General features: G+C 41.3%; 1 protein-coding gene across 1 annotated transcript in view; it reads left to right on the top strand.

The window, feature by feature from the left end:
- HAUS1 (HAUS augmin like complex subunit 1) overlaps positions 1 to 22,769 on the top strand; it is a 41,261-nt gene extending 18,492 nt beyond the window's left edge. The window contains exons 3-9 of the mRNA XM_089662738.1: positions 9,229 to 9,364; positions 9,706 to 9,840; positions 10,551 to 10,674; positions 13,508 to 13,573; positions 17,101 to 17,172; positions 19,821 to 19,868; positions 20,367 to 22,769. Coding sequence (XP_089518864.1) covers positions 9,229 to 9,364; positions 9,706 to 9,840; positions 10,551 to 10,674; positions 13,508 to 13,573; positions 17,101 to 17,172; positions 19,821 to 19,868; positions 20,367 to 20,447 — 662 coding nt within the window. The 3' untranslated portion in view covers positions 20,448 to 22,769. The remainder of the gene's footprint in view (positions 1 to 9,228; positions 9,365 to 9,705; positions 9,841 to 10,550; positions 10,675 to 13,507; positions 13,574 to 17,100; positions 17,173 to 19,820; positions 19,869 to 20,366) is intronic.
- Positions 22,770 to 23,169: the final 400 nt, after the last annotated feature.

Raw genomic sequence — 23,169 nt, 5'->3', positions numbered from 1 at the left:
AATCTAAGAGGTATGTGAAAGACCAGAATGCACTAGGTTGCTGGTGCTTGGCAGTTCACCAAAAGGTAGCATGGCACTAGTACTGGCACTCTGCTGGATATGAGAAATTTTCAAAATTTACCAGCATGTGCTAACCGAGACCAGCGTAGGAGCTAAACGCAGGTGCTGGGGCTGATCCCGCTAATGCTGCGTTTTTTGGGCCGCTATACTAATGTGAACGCTGGTATAGTGCTGATCTCATCAGATATTGATCCATTCAGACACGAAACTAGCAATGGAGCTTATTGTGTATGAGCGTGTTCCTGGCAATCAAGGGGTTAAATGTGATGACTGGTATAGCTGTGGTAAATGGTACTTTACCATATAAAAAGGCCATTTATATGCATAGAGGATGCTCTGTTAAGTATCACAAGGTTTGGGATAGATGGATTCATTCTACATCTACTTGTGACCAGGAGGAGGTGGAATAATTATCGCTTGTAAACTTATGTTGGTTGCTCATATGTTCCTCCTTTCCTTGCCTGCGGCAAAGACTCTAAAACAGTGGTTCTTAACCTTGTTGGAGGTACTGAACCCCACCAGTTTCATATGCGCATTCACCGAACCTTTCTTAATTGGAAAAATAAAATATGATTTTTTAAATTCAAAACATAGGTATATATTTAGGTATATATTTATACATAGGTGCACAAAATGAACAAAACCGTAAAGAACAAAACCATTAAAACATGATTTTCACACAAAAACATAATAATGAATATTTACTGCACGAATCATATGAGTCGGGTGTGGGTCTTCACCTCCGCCGAACCCGCGAGACTGACTCACCGAACCCCTGGGGTTCGATCGAACCCAGGTTAAGAACCACTGCTCTAAAATTTGTATACTGTTTTATTTGATTGTGCATTTGTCATTATTGTTAAATGTGAAGTGTGACTGCATATTTGTTCCTCTCAATAAAAAAGTTTGCTTGATTAAAAAAAAATGTGGTGACTGCTGTACTGACAGGGAATCTGACGCTATCTGGGGGGGGCGTGAATCATGTGTGTGTATATATTATACAGTGAGGAACAGAAGTATTTGACATTGTAGGTGCATTCCCACTCAGACAGAATTTAAAAAAAAATTCAGGAAATCACATTGTATGATTTTTAAAGAATTTATTTGTCTTGCACTGCTGAACATAAGTATTTGAACACCTGAGAAAATCAGTGTTAATATTTGGTACAGAAGCCTTTGTTTGCAATTACAGAGGTCAAACGTTTCCTGTAGTTCTTGACCAGGTTTGCACACACTGCAACAGGGATTTTGGCCCACTCCTCCACACAGATCTCCTCTAGATCTGTCAGGCTTCGGGGCTGTCGCTGAGCAACACGGAGTTTTAGCTCCCTCCAAAGATGTTCTATTGGATTTAGGTCTGGAGATTGGCTAGGCCACTCCAGAACCTTGATATGCTTCTTACGGAGCCACTCCTTGGTTATCCTGGCTGTGTGCTTCGGGTCGTTGTCATGTTGGAAGACCCAGTCACGACCCATCTTCAATGCTCTGACTGATGGAAGGAGGTTGTTGCTCAAAATCTCACAATAAATGGCCCCATTTATCCTCTCCTTAATACAGTGCAGTCATCCTGTCCCCTTCGCAGAAAAGCACCCCCAAAGCATGATTTTACCACCCCCATGCTTCACAGTAGGGATGGTGTTCTTGGGATGCAACTCATCCATTTTTCCTCCAAACACGACGAGTGAAGTTTAGAACAAAAAGTTCTACTTTGGTCTCATCTGACCACATGACTTTCTCCCATGCCTCCTCTGGATCATCCAGATGGTCATTGGCAAACTTCAGATGGGCCTGGACATGTCATGACTTGAGCAGGGGAACCTTCCGTGCAATGCATGATTTGAAACCATGACGGTGTAGTGTTCTGCCGACAGTGACCTTTGAAACTGTGGTCCCAGCTCTCTTCATGTCATTGACCAGCTCCTCCCTTGTAGTTTTGGGCTGATTCCTCACCTTTCTTATCAGTGATACCCCACGAGGTGAGATCTTGCATGGAGCCCCAGTCCGTGGGAGACTGACAGTCGTCTTTTAGCCTCTTACATTTTCTAACAATTGCTCCAACAGTTGATCTATTTTCACCAAGCTGCTTGGCAATTGCCCCGTAGCCCTTTCCAGCCTTGTGGAGGTCCACAATTTTGTCTCTGGTGTCTTTTTGACATCTTTGGTCTTGCCGATTGGTAGTAGTTGGCGTCTGACTGACTGTGGGGTGGACAGGTGTCTTTAAAGAGCTCAGACAGGTGCTACTAAGTTAGATTAATGAGTGGAGTAGAGGTGGACTTTTTAAAGGCACAGTAACAGGTCTTTGAGAGCCAGAATTCTTGCTGTTTCTTAGGTGTTCAAATAGTTATGTTTAGCAGTGCAAGACAAATTCTTTAAAAATCATACAATGTGATTTCCTGGAATATTTATTTTTTTATTTTCTTTTTTTTTTTTTTAATTCTGTCTCTGAGTGGGAATGCACCTACAGTGTGAATTTCAGACCCCTCCATGATTTATAAGTGGGAGAACTTGCAAAATTGCAGGGTGTTCAAATACTTCTGTTCCTGTGTGTGTGTGTGTGTGTGTGTGTGTGTGTGTGTGTGTGTGTGTGTGTGTGTGTGTGATTTTGCGCACCTGTGACGCCCTGTAGCAGTATTTCTGCTATAGGGCAGTTACAGAAGCTGTTCGTGTTACGGCTCTGCGTTATTTTAACTGACAATGCTGCACCCAAATGAAATTTACATCCCTTTTTCCCCACAAATTGAGCTTTCTTTCGTTGGTACTTGATTGCCTGTGCGTGTGGGTGTTTTTTTTTTTTTTTTTTTTTTTTTTTTTTTTTTTTTTTTTGCACTATGAAAAAAAAAAGGCCTACCATTTTGAGGAAAAAATATTTTAGACTTTTTGCTATATAACCTATCCAGTAAAAAAATTTAAAAATCAAATTTTGTCATAAATTTTAGGCCAAAATTTATTCTGTGACATGTGTTTGCTAAAATAAAAAATCCCAATACGTGTAAATTTAATTTTGTTTACGTGAAAGTTATAGCGTTTTACAAATGGCGGTATAAATACTGGAATTTTAATTTTTTTTTTTTTTTTTTTTTTATACTAATAATTGCAGTGCTCAGCAACTTATGGCGGGACTGGGGGGGGGAACAGACTTGAGGGTCACTGACATCCCTGGTGACACCAATACAGTGATCAGTGCAAAAAAAAAAAAAAACCACTGACACTGTACTAATGGCACTGGGGAGGAAGGGGTTAACATTTTTAGGCAATCAAAGGTTTAACTGTGTGAGGGGAGTGTTTCACTAGGGGGCAGGGGTGTGTACTTCAGTTACACACTGTCCTGGAAAGCTAAGCTCTGCTCTCCAGAACAGTGTGCTGGAAACTGACAGGGAGGAGAGCTGCAGCTGTCCTGTCGGGGATTGACACCTGCGGCCGCGCGCCTCCTACCCAATATGCAAAATGACGTGTGTGTATATATACGTGGTTTTGCGCAGCAGGTGCCGCCCTGCCACAGTAAATTGTACTGTATAGGTAAACAAAGTAAAAAAGTGAGCGCTAATCCGTTCAGCAGCTGTACACTCAAGGCAACCAGTAAAACCTCAAATAATATCAAAGAAATAGTGCAGCGCTTAAATCAATAGTCCTCAGTTATTCCCGATCAGTGGATGTTCCTCAATACGGAATGTAAGAAATGCCCACTCACCGGAACCGCACTTGATACAGTGCAGTGTATAATAGTTATTCCCTGGTGTCACTGGAAGTGTACATCTGGGTCAGCCCTTGGAAGAGTATCCCTCTTTAGATCAGACAGGTCCAGGGTCACAGCAAATAAGGCTCCAACACAGAGTTCCCCTTAAGGCCGGCTCTCCCTCTGACAATGTGCGTGGCACGTAATGCGTAAGGAGGAGCCTGCTCGCGCCGTTGACGTCACGCCGTCGGAGCATCGTGGAGCTCCGGCGGCCATTTCCTTCTAGGGACGGTTAGTGTTTTTACTGTCATCTGCCGTTCCTATTGCTATTTATTGGATGCATCCTTTTGTCCTTTCAAATAAAATTTGCTTTATCCAAATGTTATCACACCATGGGCATCTTTTTGCTTTGACCCCGCATGGGGAGAACCCCCTTTTTTTCCAGAAGCTGTGTTACTCCGATTCCATCCAGAGTGGGAGGTTTCTATTTGCTGCAAAAGCAACACCCACACATCCCTTAAGGGGAACTCTGTGTCGGAGCCTTATTTGCTGTGACCCTGGACCTGTCTGATCTAAAGAGGGATACTCTTCCAAGGGCTGAACCAGATGTACACTTCCAGTGACACCAGGGAATAACTATTATACACTGCACTGTATCAAGTGCGGTTCCGGTGAGTGGGCATTTCTTACATTCCGTATTGAGGAACATCCACTGATCGGGAATAACTGAGGACTATTGATTTAAGCGCTGCACTATTTCTTTGATAGTAAATGTACTGTGGCTGGTCGGCAACCGGTTAAAGAAGAACTTTGTCTATAAACAGATATTCCCTTTTCACCTCATGGCAGTACACATACAGTGAATATAAAAAGTCTACACACCCCTGTTAAAATGTCAGGTTTCTGTGACGTAAAGAAATAAGATAAATCAATTCAGAACTTTTTCCACCTTTTTAATGTGACCTATAAACTGTACAACTCAATTGAACAACAAACTGAAATCTTTTAGGTGGAGGAAGTAAAAATAAAAAAACTAAAATATGATTGCATAAGTGTGCACACTCTTTAAACACTAGCCCTCCAGAGGATTTACCCCCTTTCCTGACCAGACAATTTTTTGCAATACAGTGTTGCATTACTTTAACTGACAATTGTGCAGTCATGCAACGCTGCACCCGAATTACATTTGTCTTTTTCCTACAAACCGCTTTCTTTAGGTGGTATTTGATCACCCCTGCGTCTTCTTTTTTATTTTTTGCGCTATAAACAAAATAAGACCATTTTGAAAAAATATATATATCTAATTTCGTCATAAATTTATGCCATAATGTATTCTGCTACATGTCTTTTGCAGAAAAAAAAAAATCCCAATATGTGTAAATTAGTTTGTGAAAGTTCTAGCATCTACAAATGGCAGTGTATATATACTGGATTTTTTTTATACTAGTAATGGCGCCGCTCAGCGACTTATTGCAGGACTTCAGCGGGTATTCTGACACTGGGGGGGAACGAACTGTCACTGACATCCCCAGTGACCCTAATACAGTGATCAATGCTAATTAAAAGCACTGACACTCTACTAATGACACTGGGCAGAAAGAGGTTAACTTCTGGGGTGATCAAAAGGTTAACTGTGTGCTTTACTAGGGAGGCATTCTGTTTTGCATTGCTCTGCTCTACAGTCTTTTTTGGGTATGAGTCTATCAGAATGGCACATCTTGATTTGGCAATATTTGCCCACTCTTCCTTGCAAAAACACTCCAAATCTGTCAGATTTTGAGGGCATCTCCTGTGCACAGCCCTCTTCAGATCACCCCACAGATATTCGATTGGTTTCATGTCTGGGCTCTGGCTGGACCATTTTAAAACATTAATTGTCTTCTGGTGAAGCCATTCCTTTGCTGATTTGGATGTATGCTTTGGGTTGTTATGCTGAAAGATGATGTTCTTCATGTTCAGCTTTCTAGCAGAAGCCTGAAGGTTTTGTGCCCATATTGACTGGTTTTTGGAACTATTCATAATTCCCCTCTACCTTGACTAAGGCCCCAGTTCCAGCTGAAGAAAAACAGCCCAGAAACATGACGCTGCCACCACCATGCCTCACTGTGGGTATGGTGTTCTTTTGGTGATGTGCAGTATTTTGCGCCAAACATATCTTTTGGAATTATGGCCAAAAAATTCATCCTTGGTTTCATCAGACCAGAACACATTTTCCCACATGCTTTTGGGAGACTTCAGATGTGTTTTTTGCAAAATTTAGCCGGGCTTGGATGTTTTTCTTCGTAAGAAAAGGCTTCCATCTTGCAACTCTACCCCATTGCCCAGACATATGAAGAATACAGGATATTGTTGTCACATGTACCACACAGCCAGTACTTGCCAAATATTCCTGCAGCTCCTTTAATGTTGCTGTAGGCCTCTTGACAGCCTCCCAGACCAGTTTTTCTTCTAGTCTTTTCATCAATTTTGGAGAAACGTCCAGTTCTTGGTAATGTCACTGTTGCACCATATTTTCTCCACTTGATGATGACTGTCTTTACTGTGTTCTATGGTATATCTAATGCCTTGGAAGTTCTTTTGTAACCTTCTCCTGACTGATACCTTTTAACAATGAGATCCCAATGAGACTGGAAGCTTTCTACGGACCATGGCTTTTTCTGTAGGATGTAACCAAGAAAATGTTAGGAAAGACCTACTAGAACAGCTGAAATTTCTTTGGGGTTAATCAGAGGCAATTTATATGATGGTAGGTGTGTACTGACTCCTATTTAACATAATTTTGAATGTGATCGCTTAATTTCCCCCCCCCCCCCCCCCCCCCAAAAAAAATTATTTGTTTGTTTTTCAATTTAGTTTAGTTTATAGGTCACATTAAAGGTGGAAAAGGTTCTGAACTTATTTTTGTTTTTTTACATCACAGAAACCTGACATTTTAACGGGTGTGTATAATTTTTATGTCCACTGTACAAGAGTTGAGCTGCCAGCTGAGACCGGTTTCTCAGTTCATCTTTTAACTCCTCCCTGCATTTTAGTGTCTTCATGTCCATTTCAGTGCATGGCTACGGAATGCCTTGTCATGGAGTGCGTGTTCTACATAGAAACCCCATTATCAAAAAGATACAGAGCTTTTGTAACATCTGCTTAACCTACACCTAATCTCTCCCCCCAACCTGATGCTTATCCTGTGGTCTTGTGGACTGTTTCATATTTTTGATCTGAGTGTTGACAGCTGAGGAAAGCTAGTGCTCCATGGCACATTGCCACGTGGATTAAAGTGGTTGTAAAAGCTCAGTGTTTTTTACCTTCATACTTTCTATGCGTGAAGGTTTAAAAGAAAACCTTTTGTGCAGCAGCCCCCTCTAATACTTAACCTGAGACCCCTCCTGGATCCAGTGATATACACAAGAGCAGTGGCTCTCCTCGGACTATCCCTCATTGGCTGAGACAGTTCCCGCTACTGTCAGTCACAGCCAGTGAGTCAATGAGGAGAGAGTGGAGACGTAGACTAGACACGCAGAACAATGGCTTGGGAGCAAGCCTGCTTGGGTGCCCCCATAGTAAGCTGGTTGCTCTGGAGGCACTCAGCAGGAGGGAGGAATGAGGAGCCCCAGCGGGGAACCCGAGAAGAGGCAGATTGGGGCTGTTCTGTGCAAAACCACTGTACGGAGCAGGTAAGTATGGCATGTTTGTTATTTTAAAAACAAAATCCCTTAAATATTACTTTAAAGACAGATTTACAGACATTTTATAGAACGCCATCAATTTATGCAGTGCTTTGCATACTGCATGTTTACATTATAGACCTTGTCGTCATACCATTTTATTTAAACAAAACTATTCCCATAACATTACTGTATATGTGCATTTTGTGTATTTTATACATGTTCTTTACATGCAAAAGCCTTGTGTAGACATCCAAAATTCCCAAGACTGCTGCTGAGTGCCCCCATTTTGGATGTGATGTCAGACTTTTTAGGAGACTCCTCTATATATTTTTCAATGCTTCTCGCCTGGCAGCTACATAAAAGATTATGTAGGGAGGAGCTGGGCCAGCACACAGAAATTGGACACTCTCTAGAAAAGGAGTGTGCTGTGACTGTAAATGAGAAGGAAATTGACTTTCGGAAGTCAAACTTTCTCGCAAGACACATTGCAAGTTAATAAAAAAAAAAAAAATGGAATGCATAAATAATGCAAGCAATTATTTTAAATACTTACAATTTCTGTACATTTAAATGTACTTTTAAATGCAGTGGTAACTATGTATGGTGGTTAGCAACACCGGTGTGCTCCCTCAATGAATTGGAGTGCCATTAAAAATGAAAGCCACCGCAGCGCATCATGGCACATATGCTGTATTACGCATGCATAGTGGTGTGATCTTACGCCATGAAAATGGCATAGAAAAACAGCAGAACTTTGTAGTAAAGCTAAAATAGTGCAAGCCTTGGACAAACATGGCACAGAATGTCCACCTAAAACAAATTAACCTCTTGCATACCACAGTACGTTTTTCAACGGCCGATCGGTGGCCCTTTCTTTACGTAGTGCCATTTATGAATGGCACTGGAAAAATAGCAGTCAGGCGGCCAATTTGCCAGGTGATCACTGTGTGCCAAGCTGACCTGTGGACTGGGTACCAAGTGATCACTCCAATTGGTCATCCAAGCGATAACATGGTACTATTTACATTTCTGATCCTTCCTCTTCCCCTTAAAACAGAGGAAGGAAAGAGATCAAACATTTATGAATGGGCACAAAATGATCAGAACAGCAGCTGCTGATCCATTCATTCTGTTGCAGTGACAGAGGACATTTTTTATTTTTTTTCACCCTTTTCTGCTCCCTTCCCCCCTTACACATGCTATATCTAATGCTGTCTCCATGTGACTGGTAAATTAACCCCTCACCTCCCATATACTGCCCATCTGAACATTATCCCCTTTTTCATCCGGCCACTGTGTGTGACCAGTACATTAACCCCTTCACTTCCTCCTTCCAATGTGTATGACCTGTACATTAATTTAGTGCATCATTCTCAAGCTCCATGATTAAACTCCTCAGTATTGGCATGTTGCTTCATTTTCATAAAATTATGGCAAATAAATTACCTTGGGGTGCCTTCTTTCTGAAAAAAAAAGGTAATTTGGGGGAAGGGGGGTGTACTATTCTGGCATTTTTATTTTAAAAGAAAGTAGGAGGAACTTTATTAAATATCACCAAAATAAAGCTCGATCTGTCTTAAAGAAAAAGTTATAAAACAAATTTGGTTACATCGTTGCCTGATGTATGTACGAAGTCAATTCCTTTTGATAACGAAGATTGAAAAATTTTGGGATGCAGAACCTAAAGATCATTGCCTTGTTTTGAAGATATCAAATAAGTCTAAGTGACTGACAATGTGGGGCATTTTTATTATGACAAAGCTGTTAATTTTATCTCATGTGTGTGTGTTTTTTGTTTTTTTTTTTTGTTTTTTGTTTTTTTTCTTGTAGCCACTTACTTACAGGAGCTACTCTCGGATAGCATGGGTCCATCCTACACTAACCTTTCTCGCATGGGTAATACATATTTGAACCAGCTTGTTGACAGTTGCCTGGCACTGGAGATAAAGGACTCTTCACTAACAAGGTATGACTGTACCTCGTCTGGGTTTTCGTACAGTAAGTACTGTAGCCTCCAGAATGCAGTTTACCTTTTTTTTCTGATGCTCCTTAGCTTCTAACAATTTGCTGCTGAAGTTTTTCTTCAGCCTACTATTGCTTAATTCCTACTGGGTAGCAGCGAGCGTCACCTAGCTTCCTTATCGACAGCCTTGTTGTCATTGATACACCCGCTGGAGTACTTTATGCAGTTGATGTCACTAGTGGGTGTTACATTGAGCAATCTGACAGATATGTGTGCTAGCAACAAACGGTCGCTTACAGTTTTTTTTCCCCTGTGACTGCTGCTACATTTTAATTTTTTTCCAGCTACATCCCGGCAGTTAATGACCTGAGTTCTAAGCTGGTGACAGTAGAGTCCAATAATCAAGAGTTGGAACTGGAGCTGATAAACTTGAGAAAGAAATTGACAAATGCGCTTGTGCTGGAGAAATCCCTGGAACAGTAAGTAGTGCCATGTACCCTTTGAGAATATTAGTCTGTCCACCTGAATGGACATGTGTTTGATAGTTGTTTGGATGTATTGTATCAGGGACTTGGGTGTGCAGACCAAGGGACTGAAGTATGGAATCCTCCTCACCAGGCATGCATTCAGACAAAAATGTAGTTAATAGGACCATGCCGAGAGTATGTTCAAACCGTATTAGTGGTTTTAAAGGCTTAAGGCCTCACTCTCCCGCTCTTCACAGGACCGAGAGACAGCAGTGGGAACCATTGGCTTCTGCTGCTGTCAATCAATTGTTGTGATGGGGCGGGGCCAAGACACATGGTCTGGTCTGTGTCTATGGATGCAGGCAGCATGTCTCAGGATCGAGCCCACACAAGTGCCCCTATGAAGAATGGCTTGCTATGGGGGCATTCACCAAAGAGGAGGAAAGGCTAAAGATGATAGCATCTTAGTCTTGTTCCTTTAAAGAAACCCTAAAGTAAAATGTTTCTTTCAGGTTCACTGGTTATTGGCCCAGTTCGTATTCTAAAAGCACACATTGCATTGATAAAATTGCAGGATCCATTTGGATGCCGTCAGTAGTTGTCTGCGGCAGCTCCCTCATTTCTCTTCTGAAAGAGAAACAAGTGGAAGTGTAGACTATATGACACTTACTTTAAAATTAGAGGTATAACACCACTGAATTAATAATATTTCTGACACAAAGGGATCTCCGGAAAGCAGAAGAGCAGTGCAGTGTGGAAAAAGCCAAAGTTGAGGTCCGAGCACAAAATATGAAGAAGCTGAAAGACAAATCAGAGGAGTATAAATACAAGATCCAGACTGCTAAGGTGCGTGTAGATCCTAATATTTTCAGATATAGGAGGGAAGTGAGTTGTGCTGACACCACTCTTTTGCCAGCATTGGCCCTAAGCACAAGTGCTTGGCTGAGCATTCACATTTAAAGGGTAACTCCACCTTAATGGGAAAAATATAGCAAAAGAGAGGATGTTCAAATGCTACACAAGTCATTTTGAAGTGCAATGTTCATAAAAATTGCCTTTTCTTTTCAATCTGCAGCTGTGCAATATTCCGTACAATTCAGTGCAATATGGCAACCTGGAGGCCTTCTGTACGCAGTTGGTTTGCAGAACTTCCCTAGAAATGGAACTTCCTACTTTTGTGATTGGTTTGCTTATTTTCTCAGAAGTCTGCACTAAGCCAGATTTTAAGGCATGCTCTGCAACAAAAATGTCACTTTGGTGACAGACCCTGCAACTTTGCACTGCAAGTGCATCAGCTGATTAGAATGAATGCAGACACAGGAATCTGTTTTCCAAGGACATAGTTGAACATACATTTTTAAACCGGTAGGATTCTGCAACAAATTTTGTTAAAATCCTGCAACGTAAATTGATCACCTAAAGGAGGTTTTTTTTTTTCTCGACAAAAGTGGAGTTGCTCATTAAGCCTAAGGATCAAGACCTGTCTGTGTGATGGAATAGTGGTACTTTGCAGGTTTGTGTACCTTGTCCAATCAACTGTATTCCTCACACACACCAAAATGTTGACCTGGGTTGTCTTCTGGCACCATGAACTTGAGATGGTCACTTGATCTGGCTAAACATTTGTTTTTTGGTAGGAGCTTATCTCTCATGCAATGGTTTAAAGTGTACGTTCACCTTTTGGAACATGTTACACATTTAGGGTGGAACCTGTAACACTGATCTGCTGCCTGCCTGTGACAGCAAGCTGAGGATCTTCTCCTTGCACTTCCTGGCACTAGTTAAAGAAAACGTGGCCGTGCGTGGCTCCGCTTACTTGGCCACATTGTTCATTCACAATGAAGTTCTGTGAATGAAAGAACTACAACTACCGTCAACCTTTCAGCAGTTGCAGCTTGTAGTTCTCAATGAACTACCGGGGCAATGATGAGCACGCTAGGTAATTGTTCCTTCCTATCGTTCAATAACTGCCTGTCAGTACATTGTATATTGTAATGCCCATCTGTTTATGGTAAAATGAGTTGGGCGGTGCCTCCCTCTTGACCTCATCGTGTACAAGAAGGAATCCGGAAGTAAATGGTGTTTTGCCGACTGGATGAAATATTTAATGCGCATTTATTTTATTGTGTGCAAGTGTGGTTTTTAATACAATAAATGTTTGGCGATATCTATGCAAAGAGAGGTGTATGTTTGCTTGTTATTACATGATGCTTCTTGGTTTGGATGTACTACCTCCATTACCCATGCATCGAAAGGAAAATTTTATAAGTAACAATGCTAAGACCTGTATAGAGAGCTGCTGTTGGGTAAGGAGGTCTTGTATAGCTGTTAAGCCCGCATCCTATTTATCACTTCTGGTGAAGGGTGACACTAGTGTGTGGTGTTTTTTTGTTTTTTTTTTTTTGTTTTGCTACTAAAGAAGAGGAAAGGAGTCCACACACTGAACTTAAAGCGGTCTTGTTATATATTTGTGCGTATATTATTTTTTTTGTGATCATTATTTTTGAACTAATCTATATTGAGGATCACTATTAATATCACTTTTTTTAGTATTTAACAGCACAACACTTATTATTTTATGGTTTTGTATTGGAGAGGATATCCTCTTGTGTTTGCGGCTTATTTCTCTTTATGCACAGTTTTTTGCGTGGGGTGTGGTTTTTTGGTTTTTTTTGGTTTTTTTTTTTTGTTTTGTTTTTTTCTTCTCTGTACAGTGTTCAGGCACAGTACTGAGAGGTTCTGCAGGATCCAGGCTTTGCACCAGTGATCTGATTATCACTGGTGCAATATCTTACAGGCTGAAATGTGAAAAAAGAATAAATGAACATATTTTCTACCTGCAAAAAGATATGCATTTATTATTATTTTTTTACAAAGGTGAACTTCCTTTTAACCTTGATAAAATGACATGTTTTTGTTACATTAAATAAGAACCATTAATTCTGAACCCTGATTTCTGCATTACTAGTGACCTCTGAGTCATTACTGACCCCAGAACTCCACGTAACTTACTATAGAGTTTAGGGGTTTAGGAGTAAATGATGCCGGTCTGTAGTGACACAGTGCAGAGGTCAGTAGTAAGTGATCCTCTGTCTCACAGTATAGTCAAATAGCCCTCCCCTGTACAGCTTACAGCTGTTCTCCTTCTCCCTGGACTCTTCACCAAACTTAGGGTACTGCAGCTCTGGCTCTTCTTCCCTCCTCCTCCTCCTTCTGTGGTCCAGTAGGCGGGGCTAAATTACAGTCCTGTTACAGGAGCCCCCTACTACACACGCCCCCTCCCACGCATAAACAAAGGGAGATCTTTACTCAGCTGCAGCTGCCTGTGACAGCACGGCTGCAGCAGAGAAGGGGGAACTGAATGGTGTTTCTTCACACTTGTGCAATATGTGAGGGCACAGTGAGCCCCACCTTCCTTGGGGTCCATGTGCACTGCACCACTGCATAGCTTTTTTTTGGTCTTTGAATGTGTTAGAGCACTAAAATATTCAAGCCCTTAGAACGATTTTGCAGGAAAGCATGATTTAAAGAAAGGGGGAAAAAAAAGTCCTGAAAAGTGAGCTTATTATATGAATTTCAGATTGAAGTTGTTGGCCTGTCTTAGCTCTAGATAACTTTTTTTTTTTTTGTCCTGTAAATCACTTATTAACCATTTCATTTCTCCCCCATTTTAATGCAGGATGAGCTGTCGGCAGCAGGGGTGGAGGATTCTCTAACTCATCGCTCTTTGGTGTCCCTTTCTGAGGTCTGTAGGTGAACTAGGGTTTTTTTTTTTTTTCCTTCCTTTAGTATTAGGTTAGACAGTCTATAGATGGCATGGACATTTAATTGGAACAGCGAATAAACATCCTGCTTCTATACTATGTATAAACCTCTCCAATTACAATTGTTAGGTTAACTGTGCCCAAACACATCAGCTGCTGATAGTTGCTGCTCCTTTAGCTTGAGAATCCCAGTGGTTCAAGGCACCCGAACTGGTTTGAGGTAGGTCCAGTAAAGATGAAATATGTGTTTCTCACTTTTCCCTGGTAAATAGACAAGAATACTTTCAATAGCATATTTAACACACTAAATGAGAGCAAATAAGATACTTTAATTGTTCCGGCATTTGTACACGTTACAGCCAGCAAGTATTTCATATGTTTTGCTCTGTCTCCTTACTAGCTGCTGTAAAAGCCTGTTCACAGAGCTTGATATTTACACACTTACCTGTGGGTAAAGCAGTAATTCCTCTCTTTTTAGAATGACTTGGCCTGATTTTCAATTAAAGTGAAACCAAGGCAAAGGCAGCTGCTGCTGTGCTGTGGTAAATCTTATTTCATGTATTAAATATTTATTCAAAAACAATTATTTGGGCATACTGGGGGGGGGGGATAAGTTAAAAGAACAAATAAACTCTGTAATGTTTTTGGTTCAATTTAATTTTTTTTTATCGGAAATCCAGGAATGATCTTTGCCATTTTACATTATTCCAGCTTGTAATTATCAGTATCGCATATGTGGAGGGCCACTGGGGATGCATAAAAACCAGTTTATTAACCTATGCTACATACAATGAAAGCGATCTTGCAGGTCCTGCTCAGACATCTTCCCTCTGCACACTGAACACCGGAGTCTCTCGCTGCCACCATTCAGAGAATACCTAGTATTTTTGTTTCATTGAAAAGGGCATTCTCAGAGTGGACAAGGTGGAGTGGAGGGGTGGATGACCTCACAATCTACCCTAGTTCAATTGGAGAATATCTTGTATTTACTGAAAAAAAAAAAGTGTACAGTGAATGGTAGGCAGTGCGACGTGACCAAGGCCCTGTGTTCAGTGTGCAGAAGGAAAGCTGCTTGAGCAGGACCCTGAAGATCATGGCTATCACTTTATGCAGCGCATACTAATACAGTGTTTTTCAGCATCTCCAGCAGCCCTCCAGATATAAGATATGGATAATTACACCTTTTGAAAGCTGGACCAATCTAAGTTGGCAATAAAGATAATTTGTGGAGTTTGCGTTAAAGTTCTGACTATAAAATGCTGGCCTGCCTTAGCTTTAGGTCTTCCAAAAGATTTGGCTATAATAACATTAACCTCCCTAGCGGTATGATTATGTCCATATTTCTGTGCTGAAAGTGGTTCATTTTTTTGTTTGGAAATATGTCGTTTTTTTAATTGTAGGCCTGTAATTTTTAGGAATAACTCACTGAAATCTGTCCGAAAAAGAGTCTAGTAAACATTTCGGGTAGGATAGAACTTGAAACACGAAATCATAAATTATAATTTAAAAAATATCATAAATTTAATTCAATAATATAATCAAACCAAAAACACTGAAATTTGAAATATAGCGCTAAGTTCGCACATCGCTGAGCTCAGTCGCAGAATCATTTTCCGTGTCTGACGAATTTCCACCACGAATCATCACTCAATTCTGCAAGTGGTATTGATTTACTATCGCTGTTCTCTAGCTAATCTAAAACCGCTTTTGACATAAAGGGACGCTTTTTGGATGCCATGGACTTTTCTAAGTTTCCAGGCAGAAAGAACAGTAATAAATGCAGGCAGGGCACAGAACAAAGCACTAGGGACAAAATGTATGTGAAATGCTTTGAAATAGTAATGTTTTACTATGTAATATTCGTTTATTAGAAAATGACAGTTTTTAAAATTTTTAAATTTGCCGCCGGTTCCGGCCCTCTTACGTCCCGACACTTGCAGGGACCGAGACACGGAAGCCGGATGCCGACATCGGCCAGGGGAGATGGCCGGGGACGCTGCAGGGGACACGTCGCGGGAGCGAAGGACAAGGTAAGCGCTGCAGGGAATCTCTGAACAATGCCGCATGGTAAGCCCGAGTGTACCACGGGGTTACCGCTTTTGGTACTGAAACTTTACCCTGAGCTACACTCGGGAATACCGTCAGGGAGGTTAAGGCACTTGTGAGATTCTTGGGAACAGCAGAGAGAGAAAAGCACTACATTACAGTTTTAGTTTCCTGACTTTGTTTTTTTCTACCATGTCTTACCTTGAAGTCCTCTCCACTGGCCTTAAGGAAACCTTTACTAACCTGTGCTCCAATTGCTGAACATGCCTTCCAACAAAGCTACTCACCTGACTTCATACTGAGTAGTGGCTTCAATACTTTTTGTGTTATTTTTAAGTAGCTTTTCCTGCTGAGTACTTGTTCTAGTTAGTGAAATAAAGTATTAACGCTGGGGCAGCCAAGTACTTGGCATTTAAGATTGAGTTCAGCAATGGCATGTTATTAATACAGGTGTACTTTTAAATTGATGGGGCTCTATAGTCCAATGCTATCTATGTATTTAAGGAGATGTGGTCTCCATGCCTATGCAGGGCAAAATAAGTGTCTTTGGAAAGGGCATCCTAACCTCCATAGTGCTTTACCAGTGCTTCCTCAGCTCCTTGCTTCTCTGCAGTTTGCGAGAATACCTGACACATCTAGGCATGAATCGACATGTGACCTGCCCCCCTGTGTGTCAGGAATGGACTCACCACAGGTGGTGCTGGGGCTCACCTGCCTTGTGGGCTGCAGTACCAGTGCTGGGCAGCGGGTGCTCTCAGCAGCCAGAATCTCACTCCTGCAGTCAAGCCATCACTGAGGCTGATTGCAGGAGGTGTATTTAAGCAGGACCAGGCCTGCAATCAGTGCCTTGGTGTTTGTTCCCATGTGCCCCTGTACCTGCATCCTGTTTCCTTCCTGCCTGATATTCCTGCCTGATCTTGACTCTGCTAGAACTCTGCCTGCACCGACCCTGGCTATTCCTGACCGCTCTCCTGCCTGCTCCTTTGTACCTTGTCTGCCTGATAGTTACTGACCCGGCCTGCCTGACTACGCTTGTGTTCCCACACATATTGTGATCTGTTGGAGGTTTGGTTTTTGCACTGTGTGTTTGGATGTGCTGTATAGTCTTTAATAAATTATATTGTTTTACACCATACTTGAATACTGCGTTTCCCTGTGTCAGTCCACACATCTCTGGTCATACCCGGATCCCTGACACTGTGACTGTGCCCTGGCCTAGCAGCCAATTGCTAAGCACTGCAACATGATGGCGGAATTGATGTCACTGATCTCCTGGGTTGCTAACACAGCAGATCTCAGGCCTATTGGAGCTACAAGCAGCAAAGTTATTGCCTCTCCCACTATGTATATATTGAAAAATCACTGTCGCCAGAGACACAGAAATTGGTTATATTGCAATTTTCAGCCCGATAGATCAGTGTGTTTTTGCTGATTGTAATGTTTAATTTTTAATGTTTTTCAGACGCTGGCAGAGCTTAAAGCACAATCCACAGCTACAAAGGAAAAGCTTAAATCTTACCTGGACTTGGCTCCAGTAAGTTGTATTGATTGCACTGTATGTTGTAGGTATTCAAAATTCAACGAAAAGCTTTTGCATGAAGAGTTAAAGCTTGCTTGTCCCTTCCTATTGGCCAGTGAAACGGTCTATCATATGGGGTAACAGGAATGTGTGTAGCTGGGGGGTATAGTAACAGCAACATCTGATACTACCCAAAGGTAGTGTCAGCCGTGGCCAATTTCCAGACCTATCAGAAAGGTCTGGAAATTGGTCACAATAGCAGGATACTGGGGCCTGCATTATTCACCTGCAAGGTTTTTGTTTTTTTCGTTTTTCACATTCTTTCAGTGTACTACTTATTTAATTTACAATTTTACATTGTAATTGTAAATGAGAATGCGATCAGCATAATGCGCTCTTTACATATGTAGTTTGAGGGTATGGCTTAGAGCAGCAATGGGCAAACTACGGCCCGCGGGGGGGATGAATTACTATAGGGGGGATGAATTACTATGGGGGATGAATTACTATATGGGGGATGAATTACTATGGAGGATGAATTACTATATGGGGGATGAATTACTATGCTTACTATGGGGGAATATTACTATACTTACTATGGATGACACACACATCATTCATCTACTCTTGGTCCGGCCCCCGGGTCCAATATATGAACCCATTGCGGCCCTCAAGTCAAAAAGTTTGCCCACCCCTGGCTTAGAGCCTCACAGTGGCTATGCTTCACTGCATTTTCTGTGCAAGGTCTTTTACATAATGTTGTTTTTTATTAAAGATCTTTCTGCCAGTAAGATTCTACATATAAGGGTCCTTGCACATGATATTGACATATGAATACCAGATCTTTCTGGCAGAAAGGGCCTGCCCAAAAACACATGAGTTTGGTCCATGTACTGTGTGTGTATACATGCGTGTAAAATTTCTTCTAGCCCTTCAATGCTAAATATAGGAGAGTTGTGGTTTACACGTGTATTTATGCACATTCATTCATATGTGTGTAAAATATTGACTAGTAATGCAGAATTTTTTTGTGGCATTTTTTTTGTTTTTACTGATCTAAACACAACACTAGTTTACTGATATTTATGTGCCCATATATATTTACAGGCCCATTGAAAGCATTGGGCTGCATTCAGATAAGTAACAAAAAAAAAAATTACCTGAGTGCAAGAGCTCTAAACATCAGTGAATTAATGAAGCCTTTGGGTGTATTCACTTCAAAATGCTAATTTTCCTTATAGCAACTCTGATGGTAGTTTGACTATTTATAAGAAAAGTTACCTGGAAAGAAACTAAACTGTGGGTGGATGAATCTTTTCCCCCCCCCCCCCCTCTTCCAATCCACGCTATTGTATTCTGACAGCTGATTAGATGCAGCTGCTGTTTGGATGAAAATATTCCAGCAGGCTCCTGCAGCAAAATTTGATCAAACAGATCAGGGCTGGCAGGGCCACCCACTGGGTACATTTTGGCTGAGCTAGCAGGGACTGTCCAACATTTGCTCAGTATATGGTTAACTTTACCACCAGTTGCTCACCAGCTGAAGTCTGTTCCACAACCAACACTTGTGGACGTGTCCACAGCGAGTGCTGCAGGGGCAACGGGTTATTGATGCACCTGTAAGCAATGGTTCTGGAATAGACCTCAAATGTAAATACTTACATCTCCCTTTGTCCAAGCAGCAGACCTCCTCTTCAATGTAGTGGGTTTTCTGCTGCTTGGACAGAAGGAGTCTTCCTTTTAGGAGGCCATACGTGATTACATTTTTTCATTTAAAATGTTACTAAACCCACAACATTAAAATCAATCTGTATATGCAGTAAAGTATGCTTGTTATACTCACTGTGGAACTTAAGGGGTTAAAAAGGATGTTTGATCCTGTTTTCTCTGATCCTCCCCTTCTACTGTCCCCCATTCATCTACTGATAGAACAGAGCCTTGGAGGCATGCTCAGTTTGATGTGTATTGCTAGAGTTTTTTTCTTTTCTCGGGAGAGTGCATGTGCTCAGCATAGAGCCAATTGGCGCTGCCCAGACAGAGGGTCAGGGTTTATGCAGTCTCATATGACAATCACGGGACAGTGAAAGTGCCTCTTACAAGCTTTAATCAGTGCTGTGCTGACAACTGATAGAAGTCACAAGACTGCTATACACTGCTGATGAGAAAAGGTATTTAGCAGTTTATATGTACTAAAATAATTGCATTTCCATGTGTACTGTGGGGGAGACCAGATAGTGAATGCAGGGTCATGAGTTTAGTAACACTTTAACCAGTGGGATAAATAAAAGAAATGAGTCCATTCCTCCATCCACATATTTTGATGTGGATTGGGGAATCCTTCCCACTTTGCTAGTGTATTCTGTGTGATCATTGTTGCTGGCTATAGCTGATGGCACAGTTTGCTCAGGAAAAACCCAAGAGGCTGGTTGTACCCTAGTCAATCAATAGTCGATTGTGTACAACCAACTAACCCATACATGGATCACAGTTCCGCTGGTCCCTGCTGAACCGGCCAAATTTTGATCATGTATGGCCAGCTTTACAGATACACCTTTTATTTGAAATATTCAGATTAGCAATGGAATCATTTAAATACTGCATGCTAGTGCATAAAATATTGACAGTTTTTCTCTAACTGATCCTCTGTGGCCATTATCTTTTAGAATCCATCCCTAGTAAAAGTGAAGATTGAAGAGGCAAAGAGGGAACTGGTAAGTTGCTCCTTAGTCCAGTAGCTCAGGAGAGACATGTGACCCAGTGATTGTGGCTCCTGGCTGCCTACATACAGCCATTCTGTACCTCTCTGAGCAACTTGTACATTACAAGTCTATAGCAGCTGCTTCTGTCCACCAGATGTCTTCACCTCTAGTGGCAACCAAACAAACTGCAGCAAGCTCGGGATGTGTGGTGTTTCGATGGATACAGAAAGTGCTCTGTGTTGCTTCTCCCCCCCCCCCCCCCCCACTGCAAATTACATTGTCAGTTCTCCCTGCTGCTAAATTAAAGAGGCAGGGACATCCTAAGATCTCATGCTGTCACAGTCAGGGAATTGCCTGCTGACAGATGACACCCATGTGAAAGGACCCTTACCCCTTATTGTCTGTCCTAAATTGGCTTGGATTTTGGATCATGCATATGCCAATGCTCTATCCATTTTAGCACCTCATATTTGGCTGTCTATAATACAGTTCATTTTTGTTTTCCTGCAGAAACAAACAGAAGCAGAACTAAACATGAAAGTAGACATGATGGAGTTTGTGCTGCCGGAGCAGAGGAGAAGGATCAATTGAACAAACATCAGTTTGTGAACATCCAGCACCAGTGCAGCACTCTGATTTTTTATTTTTTTTTCCCCTGTGAGAAGTGCCTTCTGCATACATCATATATGTCAGCTGCATAGGCTGTCCACAGACTTGCATGAAGTGTGCATATACCGTATATATCTGTGTTGAAGGTGGTCTCCCTGTTTATAGGACTTTGTGACATGTTTAGGGAGCATTTAAATGTGCCTGAGTGACTTTACAGGACTGTTTACTGCTAGAGTTTTATGTCTTTTTAAAGTGCACCAGTCATATTGCAGCATTGGAGGTGTGTTGGGGAAGACAGGAAAAGCCAAGTACAGCACCTATTAGTTATTAACCACTTGCCTATTGGGCACTAACCCCCCCCCCCCCCCTTCCTGTGCAGGCCAATTTCCAGTGCTGTTGCACTTTGCATGACAATTGTGCAGTCATGCAACACTGTACCCATATCAAATTTTTATCTTTTTTTTTTTCACACAGAGGATTTTCTTTTGGTGGTATTTAATCACCACTGGGTTTTGGGGGTTTTTGGCACTATAAACAAAAAAAGAAAAACGTTTTTTATTCAAAATTGTTTGCTCTTTTGTAAAATTTTGCAAACAGGTAATTTTTGTCCTTCACTAATGTGCGTTGATGAGGGGGCACTGATATGCAGCGATGATGGGCAGCACTGGTAATTAGTGCTCTGATTATCCGTGCAAATCTGCTCTGTCCCATTTGCCAGTTATTAGCAGCGCTTTCCTCAGGCGGTGACAGCCAATAACCGGTAACTGTATTTACTTTGATCAGCTGTGTCAGTAGGACGCAAGGATCACTGACAGCGCCGGGTGTGTGCGGGGGATGCATTCTGGGAGCCCTTCATATGAATGTTGTAAATTGGTTAAAAATAGAACTCCCAGGCATGTAGTAAAGATTTGTGTTTTTTTTTTTTGTTTTTGTTTTTTTTTTCTTTTTCCTTTTTTTTTCTTTTTCCTTTTTTTTTTTTTTCCAATTGGACCTGAAATCATAATGTGCAGATTTGGCATGTTATAGGAAACATCTAGAAATGTTTATTGTACCTAAGTAGTACACTGAAAGGTTTACTTTTTGTCTGGAATTCCTCCTGAAAAACAATGCATGTCTTGTTAAGTGTAAGGGGGCTGCTGTCACTACTGTTATGCTCACTGTTCTTGCTGGGAGCTCTGATGCGAGGAAGCAAATACCTGCCTGTACTAAGAAGGCTGTTTCCAGCCAGAAAGACAGTGCAGAACCATGCATTATACTACAGTAATGGGGAGGCTACAGGGAGGACATGGGAAAGAATCGTGACTAGTCATTTGCTTTCTGCCTGCTTTTTTTTTTTTTTTTGTCATCTTCCACAGATTAGGTCCTCTTTAATGTTAAGATAAAATTATATAAATACCTATGTTCTCTAATCTATCCTTTAGGGACGTGTTTTTATGCTTCTAGAACCTGTAATTCTACCATAAGAGAGAATCTTAGTTTGGAGGTTAGAGACTCTGTTGCATAAGTAACCCATTTTAACAAAAATGCACCTGTAAAGAAGAAAATACTTGCCTCTCCTGAAGGATATCGTTCCACTATTGCTGAATAAAAATGGAGGTTGGGCTTTAAAAGTTTTCTTGTTGTAAATATACAGTATTCTGAGAAATTGAATGTCTATTGAACATGAGGCACTCCACCTAGATGTAATTGCTAGCATTGCCAAGACAACAATATGCGCGCATAAAGCTGCCAAGGCTTGTAGTACATTGTAATTCTGATACTTCTCAAATACACCAAAACGTTCTCTACTGGAAGAACCAGGCACAGTATGTTTGTTTCCCTACCCTCCTCCACATTATGTTTAGTAATAAAGTACTGTAGAAGAAAACCAGTTGTGGGTGAAAAGAGTAAGTGAGGTGTATGAAACTTTGCTGGTACAGTCTTACTAGTCCTACCACAGCCTATAAAGGCCATGTTGTTATCTGTCTCCTGCAGTGTTTGTGGGAATCCATCATACCTGGATAAGTCTGCACAGTATGCCATATAAAGGCAGGAAAGGGGTTAATTCTCTGGTTGAGACTCCAGAGAAGTCATGGACACCTTGATAGACCTGTTCTGCTTAAGCTCACCCAAAATCAGGTTTAAGTGCAATCCTTCTGTAAATATTGAGGTTTAATAAGAATGTAATTTATAGAATTAAAAATGTTATAGAATAAAAAAAAAAACTATTTGAGTGCTTTTTTTTTCAACAGAATTTTGAACTAGTGTAATGTCTTGTAAATATTATTTAATCCATCAATAAATTAAAAACATGTTAAAACTTAAGAGGTGACCTGTTCTGTGAAGCCACAATTATATATACCCCACGGCAAATGCCTTGTCCTGGGAATGGAATGCTACGTGCCAGTGCCTTACCTTTCATCAGGGAGGTGCATTCAAAAAGCACAACAGCCTATGCAGCTCATAGGCTAACAGCAGCATTTATTTTGGATGTAAATAAATATATCTGTAATTAGCATGTCAATATATGCCCCTAAGTCCAGTGCCCCCACCCCACAGCACCCAGGGCCACCACCACACTCTCCTCCCTGTGTTCTCCTGGTTCTCCTAACCTAAGGGAAGCTGGACAATGTCCTCCAAAAAGTCCCTCTGGAACAGTGCCAATACTAGCAAAGAATATGGAATGTATATCAACTGAGTAGCTGGCTGGGGTATATGACTAGTG

Source organism: Staurois parvus, unplaced genomic scaffold (genome assembly GCF_062004578.1).
Source record: "Staurois parvus isolate SC_StPar_1 unplaced genomic scaffold, SC_StPar_1.0 ptg000006l, whole genome shotgun sequence".
NCBI lineage: Eukaryota > Metazoa > Chordata > Amphibia > Anura > Ranidae > Staurois > Staurois parvus.
The sequence above is the reverse complement of the archived record's forward strand: the minus strand, read 5'-3'. Positions and strand labels throughout refer to the sequence as shown.